General features: G+C 42.7%; 1 protein-coding gene across 3 annotated transcripts in view; it reads right to left on the reverse strand.

Moving 5' to 3' along the window:
• Positions 1-4712: 4712 nt before the first annotated feature.
• Positions 4713-21965, reverse strand: part of FBXO7 (F-box protein 7) — a 31321-nt gene continuing 14068 nt past the window's right edge. For 2 of the 3 annotated variants that reach the window (XM_023539213.2, XM_064283649.1), the window contains exons 5-9: positions 18363-18446; positions 16646-16741; positions 12630-12806; positions 9790-9827; positions 4713-8593 (exon numbers count right to left, since the gene is read on the reverse strand). In XM_023539213.2, the coding sequence (XP_023394981.1) occupies positions 8222-8593; positions 9790-9827; positions 12630-12806; positions 16646-16741; positions 18363-18446 (767 nt within the window). In that variant the 3' untranslated portion in view covers positions 4713-8221. The remainder of the gene's footprint in view (positions 8594-9789; positions 9828-12629; positions 12807-16645; positions 16742-18362; positions 18447-21965) is intronic. The other variant, XM_010599971.3, reaches the window with a different exon arrangement.

Raw genomic sequence — 21965 nt, forward strand, 5'->3', positions numbered from 1 at the left:
TCTCAGCCTTGGTTCCGGTGGGAACAGAATGGAGGGCCTGAGAATATATTTTCTAAATGCCTTTGACCCAGAAACTGATCAGCTCTATGTGTTCTCATTTTCCTGTACTGTGACATCCCAGCATTGTCAGACTGAGGGGTGTGCCTTTGAGAGCCTCCAGGTTCCTCAAACCAGGGCTTAAAGACGGGCCTCACATCCCTCTGCCCACCCAGATGCTTGCTTCCCTACCTCCAACAACCAAGTGAGTCGTCTACTTGTGGCTAGTTTTCACATTTCTTGTTTGCGTTTTGCTCACCTTTAGGCAAAGGCTCCTTCTAGGCCTTCCCCCACCTCCAACAAATGCAGACTCTGCAGTTGGACCTCGGCAATCTATGAGGCAATAATCTTTGGACAGTGTTTTGCAAAAAAAAGAAGAAAAGCTCATCCAGGGGAACCTACCGCCTACCCATGCTAGTTCCATCCACATACTGGAGACCTCCCCTGGGACCACGCAGGCAAAGGCTCCCACATACCTGGCCACCAGTGGGATCTGGAGACAACTGAAGGAAACCAGACCCTCAGTGAGGAGTGGGGCCTTTAGGAACACAACAGAACCGAAACAGACGGGAAACCCTGTAATGCAGCTCTCGTCCAGTGTCATCCTCACTTGGACAGTTGAGAACTGACCACAGAGTCTTTGAGAAATCGTCACTAGTTCCCAGAGGAGAAAGATACCCTGAAATTTCCAAGGAAGAAGTTAGTTAGGGGTCCTCCACCCATTCTGTGTGACAGCACTGTTTGGTCTCCTCAACTTGCCAGCAGAAATGTTTCTTCGTCAAGGACATATGAGGAACCCAAGAAAATCAGCAGATCAATGGCACAGGATCAGAAAGCACAATGACAACAACTTCTACTTTGGCATTTTGCAAACTGTATAGCAAGGCATTAGTAGGGTACTACTTTACAAAAGGCCCCGTGGTCATACGTTTAGGAAACACTGTTTATATTTCATTTTTGGAGATTCATGCTATACATTACATGTCAAAAGCTCTTGGAATTTCAGCAGTAAAGAGACCAGGTTTAACTTAGTTTAATCCAAACTTATTTAACTAAACAAGTTAACTGCAGAGATAGAAAAAGTAGTCTTGACTCCCTTTCCAATGCTCTTTCCCCTCTACTGGATGGCCTCCATCAGAAGATGAGGTTTAGGGGTGTCTCAAGTCACCAAGCACCTGGTGCTAAAAACATTGTAGAAGCCAGAACCAGCCTCCTGGGCCACAGGAAGGCCCAGGAGATTAGAACAGAGCCATGTTACCCTCCTACAGCCCATGTTGAGACTTGAGATATATCTTTCCTCACTGTTCACAGGAAAGGAAGGGAAGGAGGCATAAACAGAAATGTCCTAGGCCTGCAGCAGCTTCTAGCCATGCCCGAGAGATGCAGATTGCTTGATAATTAGCTGAGACCTATCCAGGTCCCCAGGAGCATAAGAGTAGTCAGTACGTTGTTGGTCCTCCAAAGTCAGACTGGTGTAATAAGGACAAGGCCAGAGACCCTCTCCTTCTGTGTGCATTGGGTCATTCAGAACCCTTGACTTCAGCAGAGCCAGTCTTAAAGCTGGCATTCTGACGTGAGTGGCTCAGTCCCAAAGGTGTTGGCTCTGCATCTGGCACTCAGATATCTGCTTGGCCTTTAGAGTTGTCCTCTTCTACCTTGCCCTCTTCCCTCTTTCATGGTCAGCTCAATCTTAAAAGCAAGAGAAACTAGTTTACTTCAGAAGTCCTCTTTCTCCTCTTGTTCAGGACCCCGGTCTTGGATTCTGTAATAAGGAGCAGCCCTGGCATAAGGAAACTCAGGAGAGTCCAGTTGCCAATGTCCATGTGGTGCCATAATTTGGCAGCTGGAGACCTTGGTGGGCTTGGTCCTGACTTACACTGGCTGGTATCAGCAGCCAAATAAAATGCCTGTTGTGTAACCTAAAGGGTGAACCAATAAGGGCCTGGTACTTGTTCTTGTAACCACCCTCCCCCCCCCAAAAAAAAAAAAATCACCCTTATTCTATCTCTATGCTCTATTGTGTTCAGTGTTTAGCGGGCAGTCCCTGTTGGCACGACCGGACTCAGTCTGCCCCCTAACACACTTCCCTGCTTTTCGCTCAACCTATGCAATGCAACGGAGCCCTGGTGGCACAGTGGTTAAGCATTTGGCTGCTAACCAAAAGGTCAGCAATGCAACAGAACTGGCTGGCCAGGAGCTACCAGAAATGCTTCCCAAGGGGAGCAGGAATGGCCCAGTGGGCAGTCAGACCCATGCTGGAGCTGCTGCAAGCAGGCCTCATTCAACACATTCTACTTAGACCCCTAAAGTGGAGGCCTTGGAGTCAACACCCCCATGACCATGCTTTGGGGAGGTGAGCTGAGGGTGGGAGTATATCAGCCAGTTTACAATTCTGTAGAACTCTGCCTCCCTCTTTCTCCTCCTGCTGCCTGACTTGATTCTTTGAGTGCTCCCTAGCAACTTCTGGAGAAAGCTAGGTGAGGCAGAAGGGAAGAAGACAAGATGAAATTCAAAAGTCAAATGCAGGTACCTTTTAAAGCTATTGTGTTACTGGAAATGTAACAAAGGAGAGTATCGTCCTGGGGATCCCATTACACGCATGGGTGCACAAACACACGTGGATAATCACTGGGAATGGACACATGTACATCCCATAATTGTATCACCTGACTTTCAGTTTATGTCCTCTTCCTAGGGACCTCTGAAGAGCTGCTGCATTTTCCCCACTTAGCCCTAAGAAGGTAGTTGTCACTGGTACAGGTCACATGGTGAGGGAAACAAACTACCAGCCTGGAAGGTTCCTGGGCCCCTGCCTTCTCTCCTCACAAAGGCAGGTGAGGTTGCCCCGTAGAGAGACCTTAGAGCTCTAACCCCACAATTTCATTATAAGATTCTAGCACAATTTCATTATAAGGTACCACATTACTCAGGGGTAGATCTTTCAAAGAAATAATTCCGTGCTACCTTCTGAATAAAAGGGTGAGCAAGAACTACGAGGGCATGGTGTAATGCCGTGAAACCCACAGGTTTGAGACAGATGGAGAATGTAGGAAATCCCTAAGGCAGTTGCCATTTTGCTAGTGAAGATTAAGAGCAGTAGTAGAAGTCAAACAACCTCACCTGATTCTCACATAGTAATAAAGTACAGCTCCCAACACACAACAAAGTGTCATTAGACTGACAAAGTTTCGCAAAGGGTGGGCCATGGGCCACGAGCAGAGCTACTTGCAGAGACAGAGACGGCCTCATTTCAGACCAAGGGTATCAGAATGTCTGGGCTGTGGACCCAGAAACAGCATCTCTGTCAATCTCCCCAGGTGCTTTGGATACCTGTTGAAGTCAGCCCAGGGCTGAGCTGTGCAGGAAAGCCAGAAGTGAGACACAGTGTTGGTCTGTTTGTGTGACAGTAACCGACACAGCTGGGGACCCATGCCTTTGGTAACCAAACTAAACCTGTAAAGCCAGTGATCCCATGTGTGTCAGAGCCGAACTCTGCCCTGTGGGATTTTTGATGGCTGATTTTTCTGTAGATTGCCAGGCCTTTCTTCCAAGGTACTTCTGGGTGGATTTGAACCTACAATGTTTGGTTAGCAGTGGAGCGAGTTAACCATTTGCACTCCCCAGAGACTCCAAGCAAAACTGGTGGCTCCATAAACAGCATCCACATGGCCTAAATCTTCCCCGTTTCCTATCAGGGCTTCCAGCCTGTCGGTTCTGGTTAGAAATCCTGCTGAGAATTTGCATTTTTAACAAGTTCCCAGGAAGTTATACATAAGAATCGCCTGGGGATCTTGTCAAACTGTAGATTCCAATTCAGTATATCAGGGGCGGAAATGCCCTCCCAGCGTTAGGGAGCAAACTAAATAACAAAACCAAAAACTAGCTTGTGCTTTATTCAACTTCATAAAACTTCGTTCTGCTTTATGTGTTTAGAATCAGTGAAAGGATGCAGCTCAGAATCACAGAGTAAAACCAAAAAAACCAAACCCGTTGCCATCCAGTCGATTCCGACTTATAGCGACCCTATAGGTTGGAGTAGAACTGCCCCATAGAGTTTCCAAGGAGCGCCTGGTGGATTTGAACCGCCGACCTTTCGGTTAGCAGCTGTAGCACTTAACCACTACGCCACCAGGGTTTCCAGTCATGGAGTAGGTGAGTGAAATCAGCCTCACAGACCCCGGTGGTACCTTTCCTACACTGGAGGGACAGCTCATTGCCTAACAGAGCTTTTGCCCGTATCTCACAGCCTTTTCTTTAGCCTACAGGGCAAGCTGTCTGGTCCCTGACTACTATACTGACAAGTGTCAGAGGCTGTCCTAGACCCCTAGGTGGTCACTGATGGAATTAAGGGGTTCAGTCTAATATTTAGACTCTAATAGAACACAGCACTTTCGGTTTGGTCAGAGACAAACTGGAAGGTTGGGCAAGTCAAATCAGTCCATTTACCAAACAATGCATGAAAGACCCAGAAGCTCCCTTGTGCTTCCCTAGACTAACTATGCAGAAAAGATGAGAAGCGGACACTCAGGCCTTGTATTCAAATCTCTCTCAGACGGCAGGCCACAGGGAAAAGGCGAAAATGGCTAGGAAATGCTCCTTGGAATCAGTAAAGCATTCCTTTAAGGGGGGGAAAAATCTAGAACATTCCTTCTACAGTTTTTTTTTTTTTAATCCTGAATACTTTTCATTGCTTTTATATTGACTTTTTTATTTCAACTTCCGAAGTCTCATATTTTAAGTATCCGCTCTCTCTGCCATTTCATTCAGCGACCAGAGCAGAAGCAAGGGAACGTTGCCTCGCCAAGTAAATTAACATTTTACCTTTTCTGATGCAGAACAGCAGAAACTTAAGTGCTATAGCAGAAACTTAAGTGCTATAGCTTCTCCGGGAAGGAATCCCAGGATAGTTATTTAAGTCAGTTAAGGTTGAGCATTTATTTAATGTGACTTACCTCGTATTTCCCAATAACCTCATCCACTCCACATCTTCAACAGTCCACTGGAGACTACCCAAAGGAATATTAACCATGGCTATGGCAGACCAGAGAACCAGGACTTCTCTGACTCCTCTCTGATGCTTTCTAATTAGGCAGCTACTGCCCAGGCTAGGACAGAAGTCAATCCTTGTCGCTGGGCCCCAAGTATAGGGAGGGGCAAAGGGAGGTATATCCAGCTCTGTTAAAGAATGAGAGATAATTAAGCTAAGCAGGAACTGGGAAAAGCTAAGCAAGACTGAGAGAGGACAGAGTGCAACACTGGTTTTACATTTTAAAAAAGCCAAACCCAATGCCAACGAGTTGATTCCAAGTTTGGTTTTGGTTTTTCTTCCAAGGCACCTCTGGGTGGACTGGAACTCCAACTTTTGGGTTAGCAGCTGAGCGCGTTAGCCATTTGTACCACCCAGAGACTCCTAAGAAACATCAGCGGAGGGCAGTTGACAAGACTTGCTGACCACTTGGAGATAAAGGAGGACGAGATGACTCTCAGGTTGTTTTTTTTGAAGTACCTGAGCTACTGGCGGTTCCTTTCAAAGAGATGGTAGTCACAGGAGGAAGAGGAGGCGCTAAGGTGGCTTGTTGGGGAAGATAACAGGCGTGGTCTTGAACATTTACTCTGAGATTCCCATGGGACACAGAGGTGAAGATGTTGAGGAGGTAGTTGGCTGTATAAGCCTGCCACTGGGTAAGAAATGCGATTTGGGCAACCTTGTACGTGTAGATGGCAGATGAAGCTGAGGGAGTGCTCAGGTAGTGAGTGCTGACTGAATAGGGATGAGTGCAGAAAGAAAAGTCTTTGGAGGAGATGGTGAAGGAGTGGCCAGAGAGGAGAGCCAGCAAAGGAGCACCAACTGGAGACTGCTGAGGAAGAGTTTCACTATGGAAGGATGGTCCCAGCCCCATTGCTGTCCAGTTGATTCCAACTCATAGGGACCCTAAAGGACAGAGTAGAACTGCCCCAAAGAGTTTCCAGGCAGCAGCTGGTGGGTTTGAACCGCCAGCCTTTTGGTTAACAGGCAAGTTCCTTAATCACTACGCCACCAGGGCTCGTTTTACATGATGAATCATAAAATAGTAAATCGGAAAGGGAGGATCCCTCCCACGATTTGGTTATCAATCACGCCAAACCAGTAACTTTTGCTTATCAACAGGGAAAATGAGGAGGGAAGAGAGCAAGTTCCTGTTAATAAAAATAAAAGGGAAAATAAGGGGCCACAGAAAGTCCTTAAGGCTATAAGCCAGTGATGTGGAGCGTCTGTCATGGCGCTCTACAACTATCTTGTTTCCACAACAATTTATCAAGGTGATGTCACAAAACCATGCAGTGCACAGGCTACTGCCAAATCATGATTTCGTTCTCGTTACACACCAGCAATACACAGAACTCAGCAGTCTCAGTCTAACGAAAAGAATCTAGGATTTCATGAGCTTCTAACCATAAATTTAGCTCTTTGAAAGGAAAAGCTCCGAGGGGCTACGTTTTGCTAAGAATTTATTATAAACTATTTTGAGAAGACTGCAGATTTATGTTTAGGGCACACTGTCAGTATTCCAAAATAAGAGATTTGTAACGTCTGCCAGTAAGTCCAAGGGAAGGTTAGAAAAGTAGCACCTATATCCAGGGACACCAGCATCATTCAAGGAACATTTGAAAATGCCTACACTTTGAAAATTCATTGTTTTATAGTATTTGGTGCTTCTAGTCATCACTACATCCTTCCATTCCCACCACAAACACACACACACATGCGTGCCCACACACATTGCAATTTCACATGACAAGGCCACAAAGAAATGTAGTAGAGGAATTATATATATTTGGATCCATCAAAGCTTCAAGGTGGCCCTTTTAAAACTAGGCCCAATTAAAGCCATATGGCATCACGTGGACACTTGTTTGAAGACTGTCTAGTAGCTCCTATATTATTAAAAAAAACACAAAAAGGTCAACAGCTTAACCTTCTACCTATCCATTAAGCTACTCCGAGTGACATAGCCTCTAGAAAAATGTTATTGAGTTTTCTTCACTGTGATGGAAAAAGACTCAATACATATGTGTAGAATCAAACGATATTTTCACTTATATATAGAATTCACAGTGTTCTTACAGCACATAGCATCCCAAGCCATTTCCTTATATGCACAACAGGAAGATACTGGCAATATTCCTACATGTTTTCTGCAGATCCTGATAGTTTTATCCCTGTGTTGTGGTTCAGATTTTAATTCCTATCACTCCAGCATGTTTCCATGCAGTGTTTGTATGATAAATCACTTGTGTTTTGCCTTTTTCTTGTTGTAGGAAAAATAAATCTTGAATTTTGTCTATTTCAATTAAAAGCAAAATGTTCTTCAGGTAATAGGAGAGCTTTAAAGAACAAGCACCCTAAGCAGTAAAACTGTTGTTAAAAGATGTCATCTATTTACATTACAAATTAGGAACCGAGTATTCAAAATGCAGAGAAAAAAAAAATTCATTCGGAGCAAGCTACCCCAGGAGCCAGAAACGTGCGTCCCTGTAACCTAACAGTCTTCCAACGGTGCCGGTGCACAGAGCCCAGGAAGCTCCACCACGGAGCCTCAGAAAGAGCTGCAGAGAGAGCAGGTCGACTGAGCTGGGGGATGTCCAGAGCACCCACCCCAAGGCAGTTCAACCAGGCTAGCTCTTCTTTTATTCGTTTTATAAAGTGGGCTTCTGCCAGTGACTACATTTGAAGAATGGGTGCCATTAAAAAAATTAAAAGGAAGCCCCCTACAGTAACCAGTAATCTGGATGACACTGAATAGGTTCTCTGATGACTTTTAAATGTCCAAGTCACATTGTGAAGCCATTTGGAGTTTTGATTATGTATCTTTCTGCAATAAAAGTCAAGACTGCCATATTGTTTACATGTTAACTTTTTTAATCTGATGCAGAACATTATCAATAAACAACCTTCATTCTAAAGGGGGACCCAGAGGCAGGAAATCAGAAGTCATCTATTCCCCAGACCAAGGGTCTGACAGCAGTAGCCCTGGGGCCTGGGGGATCACCCCTGGAGCTGTAACATATCTACTGAAAGGCTTCTGTGAATGCACATCTCACCACCACAGTCAGGATCAGAAAATAAACTAGGGATCAACACCCCAAGAGATGACATCTGAGTTTGAAAAAACAAAACAAGCTCATGAACAAGAGTACAAATCAATCAAATGAATGGTAGCCGGCTGTCAGTTGGCCACCCCCTGCCGGGTCTGAAGGGAAATCTGTCATTTGGACCTCCTCGCCCTGGCAAGATGGGGTTAGGTCCTGGAAATGGGCCAATTGGATCAAAACGTGGTCTGAGTGGAGGAAACTGGCCAGGAGTCTCCCCAGGCCCAGGGATGAGTGAATTGATTGGGTCCCCAACAAAGGGAAGTACTGGTCTTACATCATATTCACCACCAATAATTCCTGGAGGATAGAGAGGGCTGGAAGGAAAGGGCATGGGATAGAATGGAATGGGGTGGGTTGGTGGCAGGAACACCAAATGGCGTGCTCTCTGAGCGTCTTTTCTCTGCTTGTACCTCTTCTTGTACAGCTGTAGGAAAAGACCATGATATGGTAAGTGATTTGGATGTCTCCCCAAAGTCTGAATTTGCTTTCATTGTATAAATCTATCTATACTTTCCCCACACCATCTAGGCAGACAATAGTACAGAAGAGAACTTTTACCAGTTTCTATCTTCATGAATAAGGTAGCAGCTCCGAATACCACGCCAAGTGAACTCTATCCTTTAACCATATTCCAACTGAGCGGCTGTGCTAATTTGAAATATCAATCCAGAGAAGGGATAACTGGATGACATGTACTTCAAGACTGCAATCTAGAGCTCTGGCGCTGATATGCATTTTAACTCAGCCTTTTCTGAAAGTGGGAAGCTCTGATGTTTGTTGAAAAGGTCACGCCACAAAATACAGAGTTAAGGTGTGGTGGCGAGGGGGGACACAGCACTTGAATTCATTTTTTCACCTCAATTATGTCCTAATGGATCTCAATTTAAACAACAAAAAACAGATGCCTACTTCAGAGAATGGAACATATTCCTAGAGAAATGTATTGTGTATTTTGTACATATCTGAGGACTTTAAGTTTTATTCTCCTCTATTCCTTTATCCCCAAGAGTTTTTCTCAATATTCTCAATGTCTTTTATAGCAGTTATCTGCAAATAAAACAATGTAATTTATTCTTTCCATAATGTCCTATTCTAACTTGATGTAAAACAGAAAACTACTCCAGCACAAAGACGATAAATTTTTTGCCACAAAAGGATAAGTGAGAATGTTCTATATTGAGTGAGGTGAAAAGCAATTATTAAGATTTTTTTTCCTATGTAACTACAGGAAATTATGCACTAAGTCTTAGGAGCCCTGGCGGCACAACAGTAAGCACTTGGCTGCTAACCAAGAGGTCAGTGGTTCAAACCTACCAGTCACTCCGTGGGAGGAAAGACCTAGCAATCTGCTCCTATAAAAAATCCTGTAAAAGTTATAACCTAGGAAACCTTACAGGGCAGTTCTCCTCTCTCCTGTAGGGTCAATATAAACTGGAACTGACTCGTCAGCACACAACAAAGTCTAAGGTAAAACTTGAAAACATTTTCATTAACTGAGACACAGCTATAAATTTAATGAAACAGATTTCATTAAACCATAATAAAAGTGAAAATATATCCCTAATGTTATAAATATTATAAATGTCATAAATATTAGCCTTAATATTTAAGGATACCTACTTCTTTCCAATCTGTATCTCGAGCTCTGGCAGTACTATCTACAAAGGAAAAACAAAACAGGAATTAAAAAAAATCTTCATTCGGCATCAGTCAGTTTGCTTTTTTCCTAAGGAAACTGAAATGTACTCATTAAGCAGAAAAATGAACAGGAATGATTTACATAACACACGATACACTGTACTTTCCTGAACCGAATTCAACCCCTCTCTTGATGGCTGCGGGCAACCATCACTGTTCTGTGCTATGTGGCAAATGAACGCGGTGACTCCCTCAGGGACCACGGAGGGACACATGGCGGCTCTCTCTCTGCGCTCACTGGTCTGCATGACATCTCCCCTACCTCATCCAGCAGTGCCAGTTGCTTCTAACCCCGTGCCCCATGCTACACCGAACTGGGTGACAACCTCTGAGCGTCTCTATCACAGCTCCAGTTCATGAGTGGAGGAAAAGCTGACTTCAACCTTTCTTCAATATTTGAGTTGTATTATTTTCTCCCAACCATCCACTATCACACGTATGACCATGACTAAGTATTTTTTATCATATGTACTTATTTGAAACATGTGAAATAGGAAAAGAGAAACCCCACAACTTTGTTAAGTCTAATGAAGAGTTTGGATAAAAAAATAGTGATTTCTTCTCCATAAGTTATGTTAACATGGAAAAAAGACTTATAGAAACTCTCCCCCAATAACGTACCTACAAGAAAATTCATTCTAAAATCTGAACACTCAGCTTACAAATGGCCTTGTGGACCACAATCTGGAAATGCAATAGCAACTGATGATAACTTAAACCTGGACTTGAATACACAAGGAAGAGGGTACTTGTTCCTCTTAGGGGGTATTCACATGACAGACCTCTTCGTTAGGTCTCTCATACATGTTGGTTGTTTTGTCTTTTATTTTGACTATAATTAGAATTTTTTTGAGATGACCCTCTTACTTGCTGTCTTCTGTGGCAAAATGACATTTAAACTTTTGGATTCAGGGACACAGTTAAATGGAATGAGAACCTTTGCAATCAGGAAGGAGGAAAAGGAACACACCGGGCCACGCAAACTTCTTACGTTTTGAAGTTAAAAAAAAAAAAAACAAGGAGGACACCTACCCCCAGACTTCTAACAGCTGCTAAGGTGGTGTGTTACCATCACAGATAGCACTATCGCGCAGACTTTTTAGGTGTGAACTGCATACCAATATTTTACTTTTTAACCCAGTACACAACTACATATGCACACCTAAACAGAAGCTTACTCCTATTTTACAAAATGCCTGCTGATTTTTCTAACCTTTCCTTTTTTCGTAAAATGACCCAATAAAAATTGATTCCGCAGCCCACCCCAAGTCACACAGCAGTGTGAAAACCACGGGTGCAGTCACGTGGCAGCAGGAGCACCACAGTCAGGCTCTCAGCCTTGCATCTGGAAATCCTGGAGCATGTGACATGGGTCTCTGACATTCTGGATACACTCTCCCCATCCCCACTCCCAAGTACCACAGTCGTCAGTGCTGCAGTAGTCACCACATCACCATAATACAACCATACAGAAATAAAGCGTCCCTAGCAACATGCCACAGGGAAGCAGGACTCTCTCAGCTTGTACACTGGTCAGAACCTATTAAATCCACTCTCCTCCATGGGGGCTGAAAAGGCCTACCCTCTGCTCCTTCAAGAGCTGAGAGTGTGGACTGCCTGCTTAGCCCCAAGGTATCATCACCACTGTCTGCCTGCAGTATGCTGGTACCGCCTCTCCTGTATTCTCCACAATCTCCTCCCACAATTCCTGTGGGAAAAATCAACCTCAAGTCTGTTTCTAAACTCACATGAGGGGCAATGGAGGTCGAGGAAAGAGAGTGTCTTCATCACATTCCAATTGGAATTCAAATACCTCAAATCCCATCATCTGTATGAACACCCCAGACCCTTAATCAACTTTTGTTCTTCAGAAACCTTCCTAAGAATATTTTTAAAGGGGATAGTTTCTATAACAAATAATGATACAGCGATACACTGTAAATTCAAACGTTACCATCGATCTACCTTCAGTCACTTAGTTCTCCCACACACTCTAGCTACGAAGGCATCTGTGATAGCTTAGAAGACATGGTATCATTCTTTTCAGCATGAACTTCAAACTAACTTCTCATTCTGACCACACTGAACACAATGTCCACTGTACACAGGTCCTTATATGGGGCATTTGGGATAGTTTACTCATTAATGAACACGCAATGCCAATCCACAGGGGGACTTTACTGGGACTAAAGAACTATCTTTTTTTAGGTTTTGGCAGAAAGAAAAATTTTCTCAGTAGACTTAAGTCCTGACCACAGTCCTAACAGAAAAATAAATTACCAACACATGTAAATTATGGGAGAAAATAAGATATGATATAAACATATTCAAACAGAACAAGTACCCTTTGATTTACATATTCACATCTAAGTATGAATTACAGTGAGTCCCTCATTTATTTGCAGATGTAGACTTTAAGATGACTGATGAATGATACAGATGCTGAGGGTGGTCTATACAGGGAGACTAAACCTGTCTTCCATTTTTCTATCCTTAAGTAATCTACTCAGTCTAATGAGCCATCTGTGTTGTGGAGAACATACACACACAAAAAAATGAATGAGAAGAGAGTTTTCAGGACACAGACAAAGGTATATGAAGCTTAGGATCTCTCTAGTCTACAGCTATTACTTATGATCACTTGCAACTCTTAAAAAAATAATAACAACAAGCCTACTACTAAAAACATTTGGCCAGCTGAGTAATGAAGACCTTGGTAGGAAAGGGCCCTTTTCTTGTCAACACGTCATTACGGAAATCACCTCGAAAATCCCGCAGATACAAACACCTCCACAGGAGTGGGTCATTTGAAGCAATGAAGAGGTCGTGGCAAACTGCAGACAATGACAGGACGGAGCGAACATCTAAAAGTCGGAGGATCCGTAGTTTCAGTTCCAGTGGGAGGACCAACAACCCAAATACATCTGGTAGGTTTAGAGCTAAAAGAAAAAAAAGAGAGAAGTAACAGGTATTATTAATTAAACGACATTCAGTTTTCTCCACATATTCAAGAAAAGTTGCCAACTTATTGCTTCCTAAAGCAGTAACAAATTAGATGGTAGTCTCAATTATCCAATAGTACATAATCTAACTAATTTTTAACCCCAAGTTGACTGTATTACTCCCTACACATACAACTCTAGGCACTTTATCCCCTCTATCATTTCACGGGAATGCAAATACTGGTTAATACAGGTCTAGTTTCATTACAGGTGACTGACCATTTCTGAATACTAGCCAATGGCCTCTTTTATTCCAAACAATATTCAGTGCAACGAAATTTCTCTATTCAACTACAAAAAAACAGCTTTTATAACTGGTTCTTAACCCTGCCACTTATCAGCTGTGTGCTTTTGGATAAGTTATTCAAACTCTGTCTAACTCAGTATCCTCATCCGTAAAATGGGTTAATAATATTACCTACCTCACTAACTCATTACAAGAACTAAATGTCTTAGTATAAAAAAAGCACTTAGAACAATGCTTGGCACATAGCAAGCACTCAAGTGTTAGCAATTACTATTATTTCATGTCTACAAGGCTAACAACAACAAAAAGCAAGGTAGATAAATCCAGAAGCAAAGCCAAGAAAGGAAATGAAAACAAGGAATATATTCCAAAGTAAAATGTTAAGTTCTTTTTGAGTATTAATTCTTTCAGAATATCTGTAACAGAGTTCTTCACTAGCAAAGTGTAAAAATGGCATGGGGGGCAGTGTATGACCTCCTCCAACCTCACAAGGGGGAAGGAGACTCAAGATCAACAGTGCAAGGCTGACTCCCATAAGCAAAGGCCAGACAAGGGTCCTCTCTCCACCATCTTTGCTAATTTGGGCACCAGCTGTCCCTCACACAGCACTCTCTACTTCTCTACTGAGTTTGATAACTCACTGCAATGGGCGTACGGAGCTCTCAGACTATACTCACAATTATGGGGTGTATTAGGGAAGTAACAGTTACAATTCAGGCTCAGGAACACTCAGGACACAGTTCTTCCATCTTTTCAACCATGCTTGCAGGCACGCCTCTCCCTAGCCCTAGGCCTCTCCCCAAAGGCACTCAGCTTTCTCCCTCCGTGGGCTGGAAGCCCACTGCACCACCTCCTGCTGCCAGGTTTCCCCTGCCACCTCTTCTCACTCAGCGTTACAGCTTGTTTTCTCTCTCTCTCTCCGCCGCCACCCCCCCCCCGCCCCCACATTCTCCACTCATGGCTGTTCTTCCCTGGAGGTGGTAGGATCCTCCTCTCTGCTCTGGAATTGACTCTCTTTTAAGGCAAAACTGACCAATCCCTTTGGTAGGTCACAATTACTCTATTACACAGTCCCAATCACCCAACCACCCAGGTGGGAGTTATAAGACCATGGCTAGAAAGGCCACTCAAGTGTCATCAATCGCACCACACAAAAATAATCAAAATCCAACAAAGACGTAGCTAAGGGTTTTAAAATTCACATTAGTCCCCTTCCCCTGGGGCACCATGAAACCTGAGACCTAAATTATCATTCATTTCTCTGCAAACAGTCTGCAAATAAAAGCACATTATCTACCTGTATATAGTCGCCCCTTGATATCTGCGGGGGACTGGGTCTAAGACCCCCAAAATCAAAAACCAAACCCACTACCGTCAAGCCGATTCTGACTCATAGTGACCCTACAGGACACAGGAGAACTGCCCCATAGAATTTCCAAGGAGTGCCTGGTGGATTCGATCTGCCAACATTTTCGTTAGCAGCCTAGCTCTCAACCACTACGCCACCGGGGCTTCCTGTAATACCCAATACAATGTAAATGCTCTGTAAATAGCTGTTTCATCACAATTGAAGACTTGCTCTGGAAGGTAGCCTCTCTCTTCTCTGAGTTTCTGGAGCTCTTCTGGGAACATTGATGCTGCCTGGGTGTCAGCAGATGCTGAGTCTTCCAGGATCTTGAAGTTCTGGAGCCTGTAGCTCTTTACAGAGCTAGCCAGCCATCCCTTTACACAGCTAGCCAGCCATCCCTTTACACAGCTAGCCAGCCACCCCTTTACACAGCTAGCCAGCCACCCCTTTACACAGCTAGCCAGCCATCCCTTTACACAGCTAGCCAGCCATCCCTTTACACAGCTAGCCTGAGGCTCCTTCCTCTAGCTCTCCTCAACCCCCTCACCCTTAGCCTTTGAGGGATTGCTTTAAGCACTTCAGTGCTTTTTAGAAAGAGCCATTTTTCACAGAAACAAAGGGTGCACACAACACAAGTAGCGAACAGACAGATACGAGGCGAGCAATGCTCAAACAGCGAGTGCTGGAGAGAGACTGAGATCTGTGAGATGGCAGGAGGCAATAGCAGGAGATGCCTACACTTCATTCACGCAGATTTACTGTAATTCTCAGCATGCGGCAAATTCAAGTTTTGGTTTTTGGAACTTTCTTCCCCTCCCCGCCCCCGACTATTTTTGAATCACGTTGGCTGAATCCGTGCATGTGGAACCTGTGGATATGGAGGATCAACTCTGTAAGTCTGGAACTACTTACTAGTTAAAGGACTGAGAATATTGTATTATGGTTCTCAGCTAATCCTTTCCTACCCTATAGTTACAGTTCCTCACCCCACTGTCATCAGGCTTGGCCATTTTTTACTTGTTTTATCCAATGAAATGTGAGTGGAGGTGACATGTACCATTTCTGAGCAAAGCGGGCCCTGCCCTGTCTTCCCTCTGCCCCAAGAAGAGAATGTCCTAGCCAAAGCTAACTCACACACAACATGTATATGAGCAAGAAATAAATATTCCCTTAAGTTACTGAGATTTTTTAATGTTGTTACTACAGTACAAATTACAGAAAGCTGACTCATGTAGGGGTCTTCAGTAAATTATAAACCTCTCTCAATTACAGCTTCATCATCTATAAAATACGTATGATAAAATCTACTTCAACGTCGTTGTTAGCATTACATGAGAATGCATGTGAAACATCCAACAAAGTACATGGCAGAGAGTCCCAATAAATGCTGGTTTAAAAAAAAAAACCTAGACCCAATTTACAGGCTACCCATTATTTATGTATTTACTGAACACCTATCATGGTCCAGTCTCTAGGCCCGAGCATGAGAACACAAAAGTGTGTAAGACACATTCTCTGCTTTCAAGGTAGTCACAACCTTTAAAAAAAAAAAAAAAACTCCACTGCCATTGAGTCAACTCCAATTCACAGAGACCCTGTAAGACAGAGTAGAACTGCTCCACAGTTTCCAAGGAGTGGCTGGTGGATTCAAACTGCTGAGCTTTTGGTTAGCAGCTGATCTCTTCTTAACCACCACACCACCAGGGCTCCTTAGGTGGAAAGAAATCATAACTATAATACACTGGGGAAAAAGCCATCCTACCAAAAACACCAAACTCACTGCCATGGAGTCCATTCCAACTCATAGCAATCCTACAAGACAGAGCAGAACTGCCCCACAGGGTTTCCAAAGTTGTAATTTTTACAGAAGCAGACCACCACATCTTTCTCCCAAGAAGTGGCTGGTGGGTTCGAACTGTCAACCTTTCCAATGGCAGCTGAATGCTTAACCACTGCGCAACCAGGGCTCCTCAGGGCCATCGTAAAGATGTACAAAACGCTACAGAAATACAAAGGAGGAGTGAATAGCATTTAAGGAACTAACATTTAAGCTTGGTCTTAAAAGAGCAGAACTTCACTAGGAGAAAAGAGGGAGGTCAGACGTCACGGAGTCACCAGCGTACCACGTAAACTCACTATTCCCCCCAGCCATTCAACCTGTGATAATTTATCATCTCTCACCTTGTCGGGTAAAAGCCAGAAGAGGATACACGAGCTGGTCTTTGAAGAGGCGGGAGAGCTTCTGAAGATCTTTGTATATCTTGGCTACATCTTCCTCTAGATTTTTTTTTTTTTTTTTGATGAAAAATTAGAACACAAAACAAAGTGGAAAAACTTGAAATGGCATCCTCTATTTCTGCCAACCATATCAAAGGGGAAAATAAATATTCACAAATAACTCCTACACGATAAACATGAACCAGAGTCCCCAGTAGAAGAGGAGGTATAGTATACAACTGATAAAACTGAATTGTAGATGTAAAGCTAAAGATCCCAAGGTATCAAATTAACAGAGCTGCGTCCAACCTGCAGAGCTCAAGGACTGCTAGTATAGTAAAAAAAAAAAAAGTCTAAAGAGGATCCTTAAAATGTAATTGAATCAACTGCTGTCAAGTCAGTTCTGACTCATGGCGGCCCCACGTGTGTCCGAGTAGGACTGTCCTCCGAAGGGTTTTCAATGGAAGAGATTTCAGAAGTTGACTGCCAGGCCTTTCCTCTGAGGCACTTCTGGTCAAACACATTAACCACTGTACCACCAAGGGACTCAAAAAGGATCCTCAGGGAAACAGTAATGAAAAAAAGGTTGAGAAGCACTGGTCTAGTCTGATGTTAAATGTTCGATTCATGTAATGCCCAAGTTCTGATTCTATGTCTAACCAGAAGCCATTATAAATATGTGTTCTGATGTCTCCTTTTCCTACCAGTTTTAGTTAGTGTAAGTCAGTCTCTCAAGGCTAGACACTAACAAGAATATGTCTCTAGGCCTTCAAAGCAAAGGTCTAGGTCCAGCCAGCCTTCACTTAAAACACTACTGTAAATGCCGTCTCCCGGCTGTACCACGCCACTCCCCATCTGGATTTTAAATCCTCCTTATACAGTTACTACGAGGACTAAATGAAAGAACGTATGCAAAGGTACATGTCAGCATGTAACAGGCAATTAAACGATGTTAGTTCCTCTCCACCCACCTCTCTTCTTTGACCACCTACCTGCCTCTGGTAACTCAGGTTTAATTGCAAAATAATAATAAGGAAAATTTGTCTTCTTTGCATCTATTAATGTTTTGATAAAACATAAGTAAAACCATGCCTATAATGCAATCTTTGGGGAAAATCCCAATCTGCACCAAATGGCAACTAAATTTCTACTGATTTAAACAAACATTCTGAGTGCAGCTTTTCCTCCAATAAGCTTCAGTAACGAAGTTGCACCGTATTACTTCCACAAAATGTCACAGAACTTCTCCATATTAAAAAAAATACATAGTAAATACAAAATATCCCAAAAGGTTAACACAGAAACTATGAAGCATCATCAGAGTGTGATAAATTATACACTATTATTTTATAATAGCAGCTAAACATAAAATAATTCAGCACTTTAAGGCGATCCTAAGAAAAACAGGAAACAGAAAGTCCCCAATGTACATTCAAAATCTTTGCGCTCTTCACAACACGACTGACGTACTTGGTCTCACTGAACTGTCCATGCGAAAAATGTTACCTGTGTTTTCAGCAATTAAAAACTATCTTTGACTCTTAAAGAAGACACAACATTATCTGGAATTTGCTTTAATCTCCTTCAGAAGTTTTCCTTCCTTTGAATATTATCTTTCAGTGTTTCTTCAACTGAACCTCCCAAAGCTTCATCCCAAGAATTAAATCACAGGTTATATTACCTGGTTCCTCTTTGCAAATAAAAGATTCCGGTAGCAGCTGCAATCGTTTTACACTTCTAATCTCACTGTTGATTTTTAGTGTAGCTGTAAAAAAGCAGGAGAAAAATGATGAAAAGATTTTGTCACTTCATCAGTTGCCTTGCCATTTCTTTGCCCCCAATATACCAAGGACACATTATAGTAAACCAACTGCTCTGTGACTGTTTCCTTCCCTCAAAGTGAGGTCAAAAAAGTGTAACCCTGCAGTCACATGAAGTAAAATCCTTCCAAAACATCATCTTTAAAAACTACAGTAAGTGAAAAAGAAGAACAAAGTGGGAGGTCTCACTCTACCTGATTTTAGAACCTATTATACTGCCACAGTAGTCAAAACAGCCTGGAACCGGTACAACAACAGACACATAGACCAATGGAACAGAATTGAGAATCCAGATATAAATCCATCCACATATAAGCAGCTGATATTTGACAAAGGCCCAGTTGTCAATTAATTGGGGAAAAGATAGTCTTTTTAACAAATGGTGCTGGCATAACTGGATATCCACCTGCAAAAAAATGAAAACAAGACCCATACCTCACACCATGCACAAAAACTAACTCCAAATGGATCAAAGACCTAAACATAAAGTCTAAAACGATAAAGATCATGGAAAGAAAAAATAGGGACAACGTTAGGAGCCCTAATACAAGGCACACAAAACATTACTAAAAATGCTAAAGAGAAACCAAATAAATGGGAGCTCCTAAAAATCAAACACTTATGCTCATCTAAAGACTTCACCAAAAGAGAAAAAGACTACCTACAGGCTGGGAAAAATTTTCACCTACGACATCTCCAACCAGCGCCTGATCTCTTAAATCTACATGATACTGCAAAAAGACAAATAACCCAATTAAAAAATGGGCAAAAGATATGAATAAACACTTCACTAAAGAAGACATTCAGAGAGCTGGCAGATATATGAGGAAATCTTCACAATCATGAGCCATTAGAGAAATGCAGATCAAAACTACAATGAGATTTCATCTCACTCCAACAAGGCTGGCATTAATCCAAAAAAAAACAAAGGAATAAATGTTGGAGAGACTGTGGAGAGGTTGGAACACTTCTACACTGCTGGTGGGAATGTCAAATGGTACAACCATTTTGGAAATCAATTTGGCGCTTCCTTAAAAAGTTAGAAATAGAACTACCATACGATCCAGCAATCCCACTCCTTGGAATATATCCTAGAGAAATAATAGCCTTTACACAAACAGATATATGCACACCCATGTTTATTGCAGCACTGTTTACAATAGCAAAAACATGGAAGCAACCAAGGTGCCCATCAACGGATGAATGGATAAATAAATTATGGTATATTCACACAATGGAATACTACGCATCAATAAAGAACAGTGAGGAACCTGTGAAACATTTTACAACATGGAGGAACCTGGAAGGCATTATGCTGAGTTGAAATTAATCAGCTGCAAAAGGACAAATATTGTATAAGACCACTATTATAAGAACTTGAAAAATAGTTTAAACTGAGAAGAAAACATTCTTTTGTGGTTACGAGACGGGGAAGGGAGGGAGGGTGGGAGGGGGTGTTCACTAATTAGATAGTAGATAAGAACTACTTTAGGTAAAGGGAAAGACAGCACACAATACAGGGGAGGTCAGCACAACTGGACTAAACCAAAAGCAAAGCAGTTTCCTGAATAAGCTGAATGCTTCAAAGGCCAGCGTAGCAGGGGCAGGGGTCTGGGGACCATGGTTTCAGGGGACATCTAAGTCAATTGGCATAATAAAATCTATTAACAAAACATTCTGCATCCCATTTTGAAGAGTGGCTTTTGGGGTCTTAAACGCTAGCAAGCAGCCATCTAAGATGCATCAATTGGTCTCAACCCACCTGGATCAAAGGAGAATGAAGAACACCAAGGACACAAGGTGATTATGAGCCCAAGGGACAGAAAGGGCCACATGAACCAGTAACTACATCATCCTGAGACCAGAAGAACTAGATGGTGCCCGGCTACAACCAATGACTGCCCTGACAGGGAACACAACAGAGAACCCCTGAGGGAGTGGAAGAGCAGTGGGATGCAGACCCCAAATTCTCATAAGACCAGACCTAATGGTCAGACTGAGACTAGGAGGACCCTGGTGGTCATGGCCCCTAGACCTTCTGTTGGCCCAGGACAGGAACCATTTCCGAAGCCAACTCTTCAGACATGGATTGGACTAGACAATGGGTTGGAGAGGGATGCTGGTGAGGAGTGAGCTTCTTGGATCAAGTGGACACTTGAGACTATGTTGGCATCTCCTGCCTGGAGGGGAGATGAAAGGGTGAAGGGGATTAGAAGCTGGCAAAAAGGACATGAAAAGAGAGAGTGGAGGGAGAAAGCAGGCTGTCTCATTAGGGGGAGAGTAATTGGGAGTGTGTAGCAAGGTGTATATGGGTTTTTGTGTGAGACTGACTTGATTTGTAAACTTTCACTTAAAGCACAATAAAAATTATTAAAAAAAAAAAGAGAGTGGAAGGAGGGAGTGGGCTGTCTCATTAGGGGGAGAGTAACGGGGAGTATGTAGTAAGGTGTATGTAAGTTTTTATGTGAGAGACTGACTTGATTTGCAAACTTTCACTTAAAGCACAATAAAAATTTTTAAAAAAAACTACAGTAAGCATCTTTATATAAAATCCATTAAGTATTACCAACGGCAGCTTATTAATAACTCAAAGATGCTCAACAAGGTTAATAGGAGGCAGTGAAATACAATGAACTCATTATCGCTAACGGGTCACTAAAACCTCCATTTATTTTTTATTTAACCCTTGGCAATGAGTCCTGCCTTGTTCATTAAATGAATCCTGCCAGTTTTCACAGCACCATCCCTCCCCAGACCCAAATGACCAGTATTTTTGACATCACCACAGGGTTCAATGTCAATCCTACATACAAAGGCACACTTCATCTCACCCCATGAAAGAGCCAGTGATGTGTCTGTGCACATGCGCACTGAGCAGGACGCCTTGTGTAAAGAGAAAAGGTTAAGGGCACGTTGCTCCTTTCCAAAGAATCAAGCCGGGGATAGCTGTCTGCCACGCGAGTTTGCGAGTGGCTGATTTACCATGAACAGTAAAGGAGCAAAATGCCAAAAGCTAAGAAATCATCGAGACATTTTGCAGCTACTCTCTCGACATTATGTATCCTGAAACTAATGAATGGAAGTTACTATAACAAATTTTGTTAGCATGCTTTTTTATAAGAAATTACAAGCTCACATTCACTCTTTGGTAATTTCGAGCTTGCAAGTTATGACACGATACAACAGAACGATGAGATGAAAGCAGAAATTGCTGGCACTCTGTGTACAAGAACGCCCAACTAAAAGCAGTATTTGCTAATTGTCACAAATTGTTGAAATGACACTGTCAGATATGGAGTTCCGCCAAAGCTGTTAAAGCTGAAATTTTGAGACTTTTATTAAAATTTCAAAGAATCTGGTGATTAAAAGGAAACAGTAAGAATTACTTAACTGGGGAACGAGAACTCATTTCAAAGATCAAATCAGTAGCTTTCAAAATTAACTTTAGCAGAAAAAATTACTTT

The sequence above is a fragment of the Loxodonta africana genome, chromosome 4, assembly GCF_030014295.1.
Source record: "Loxodonta africana isolate mLoxAfr1 chromosome 4, mLoxAfr1.hap2, whole genome shotgun sequence".
Classification (NCBI taxonomy): Eukaryota; Metazoa; Chordata; class Mammalia; order Proboscidea; family Elephantidae; genus Loxodonta; species Loxodonta africana.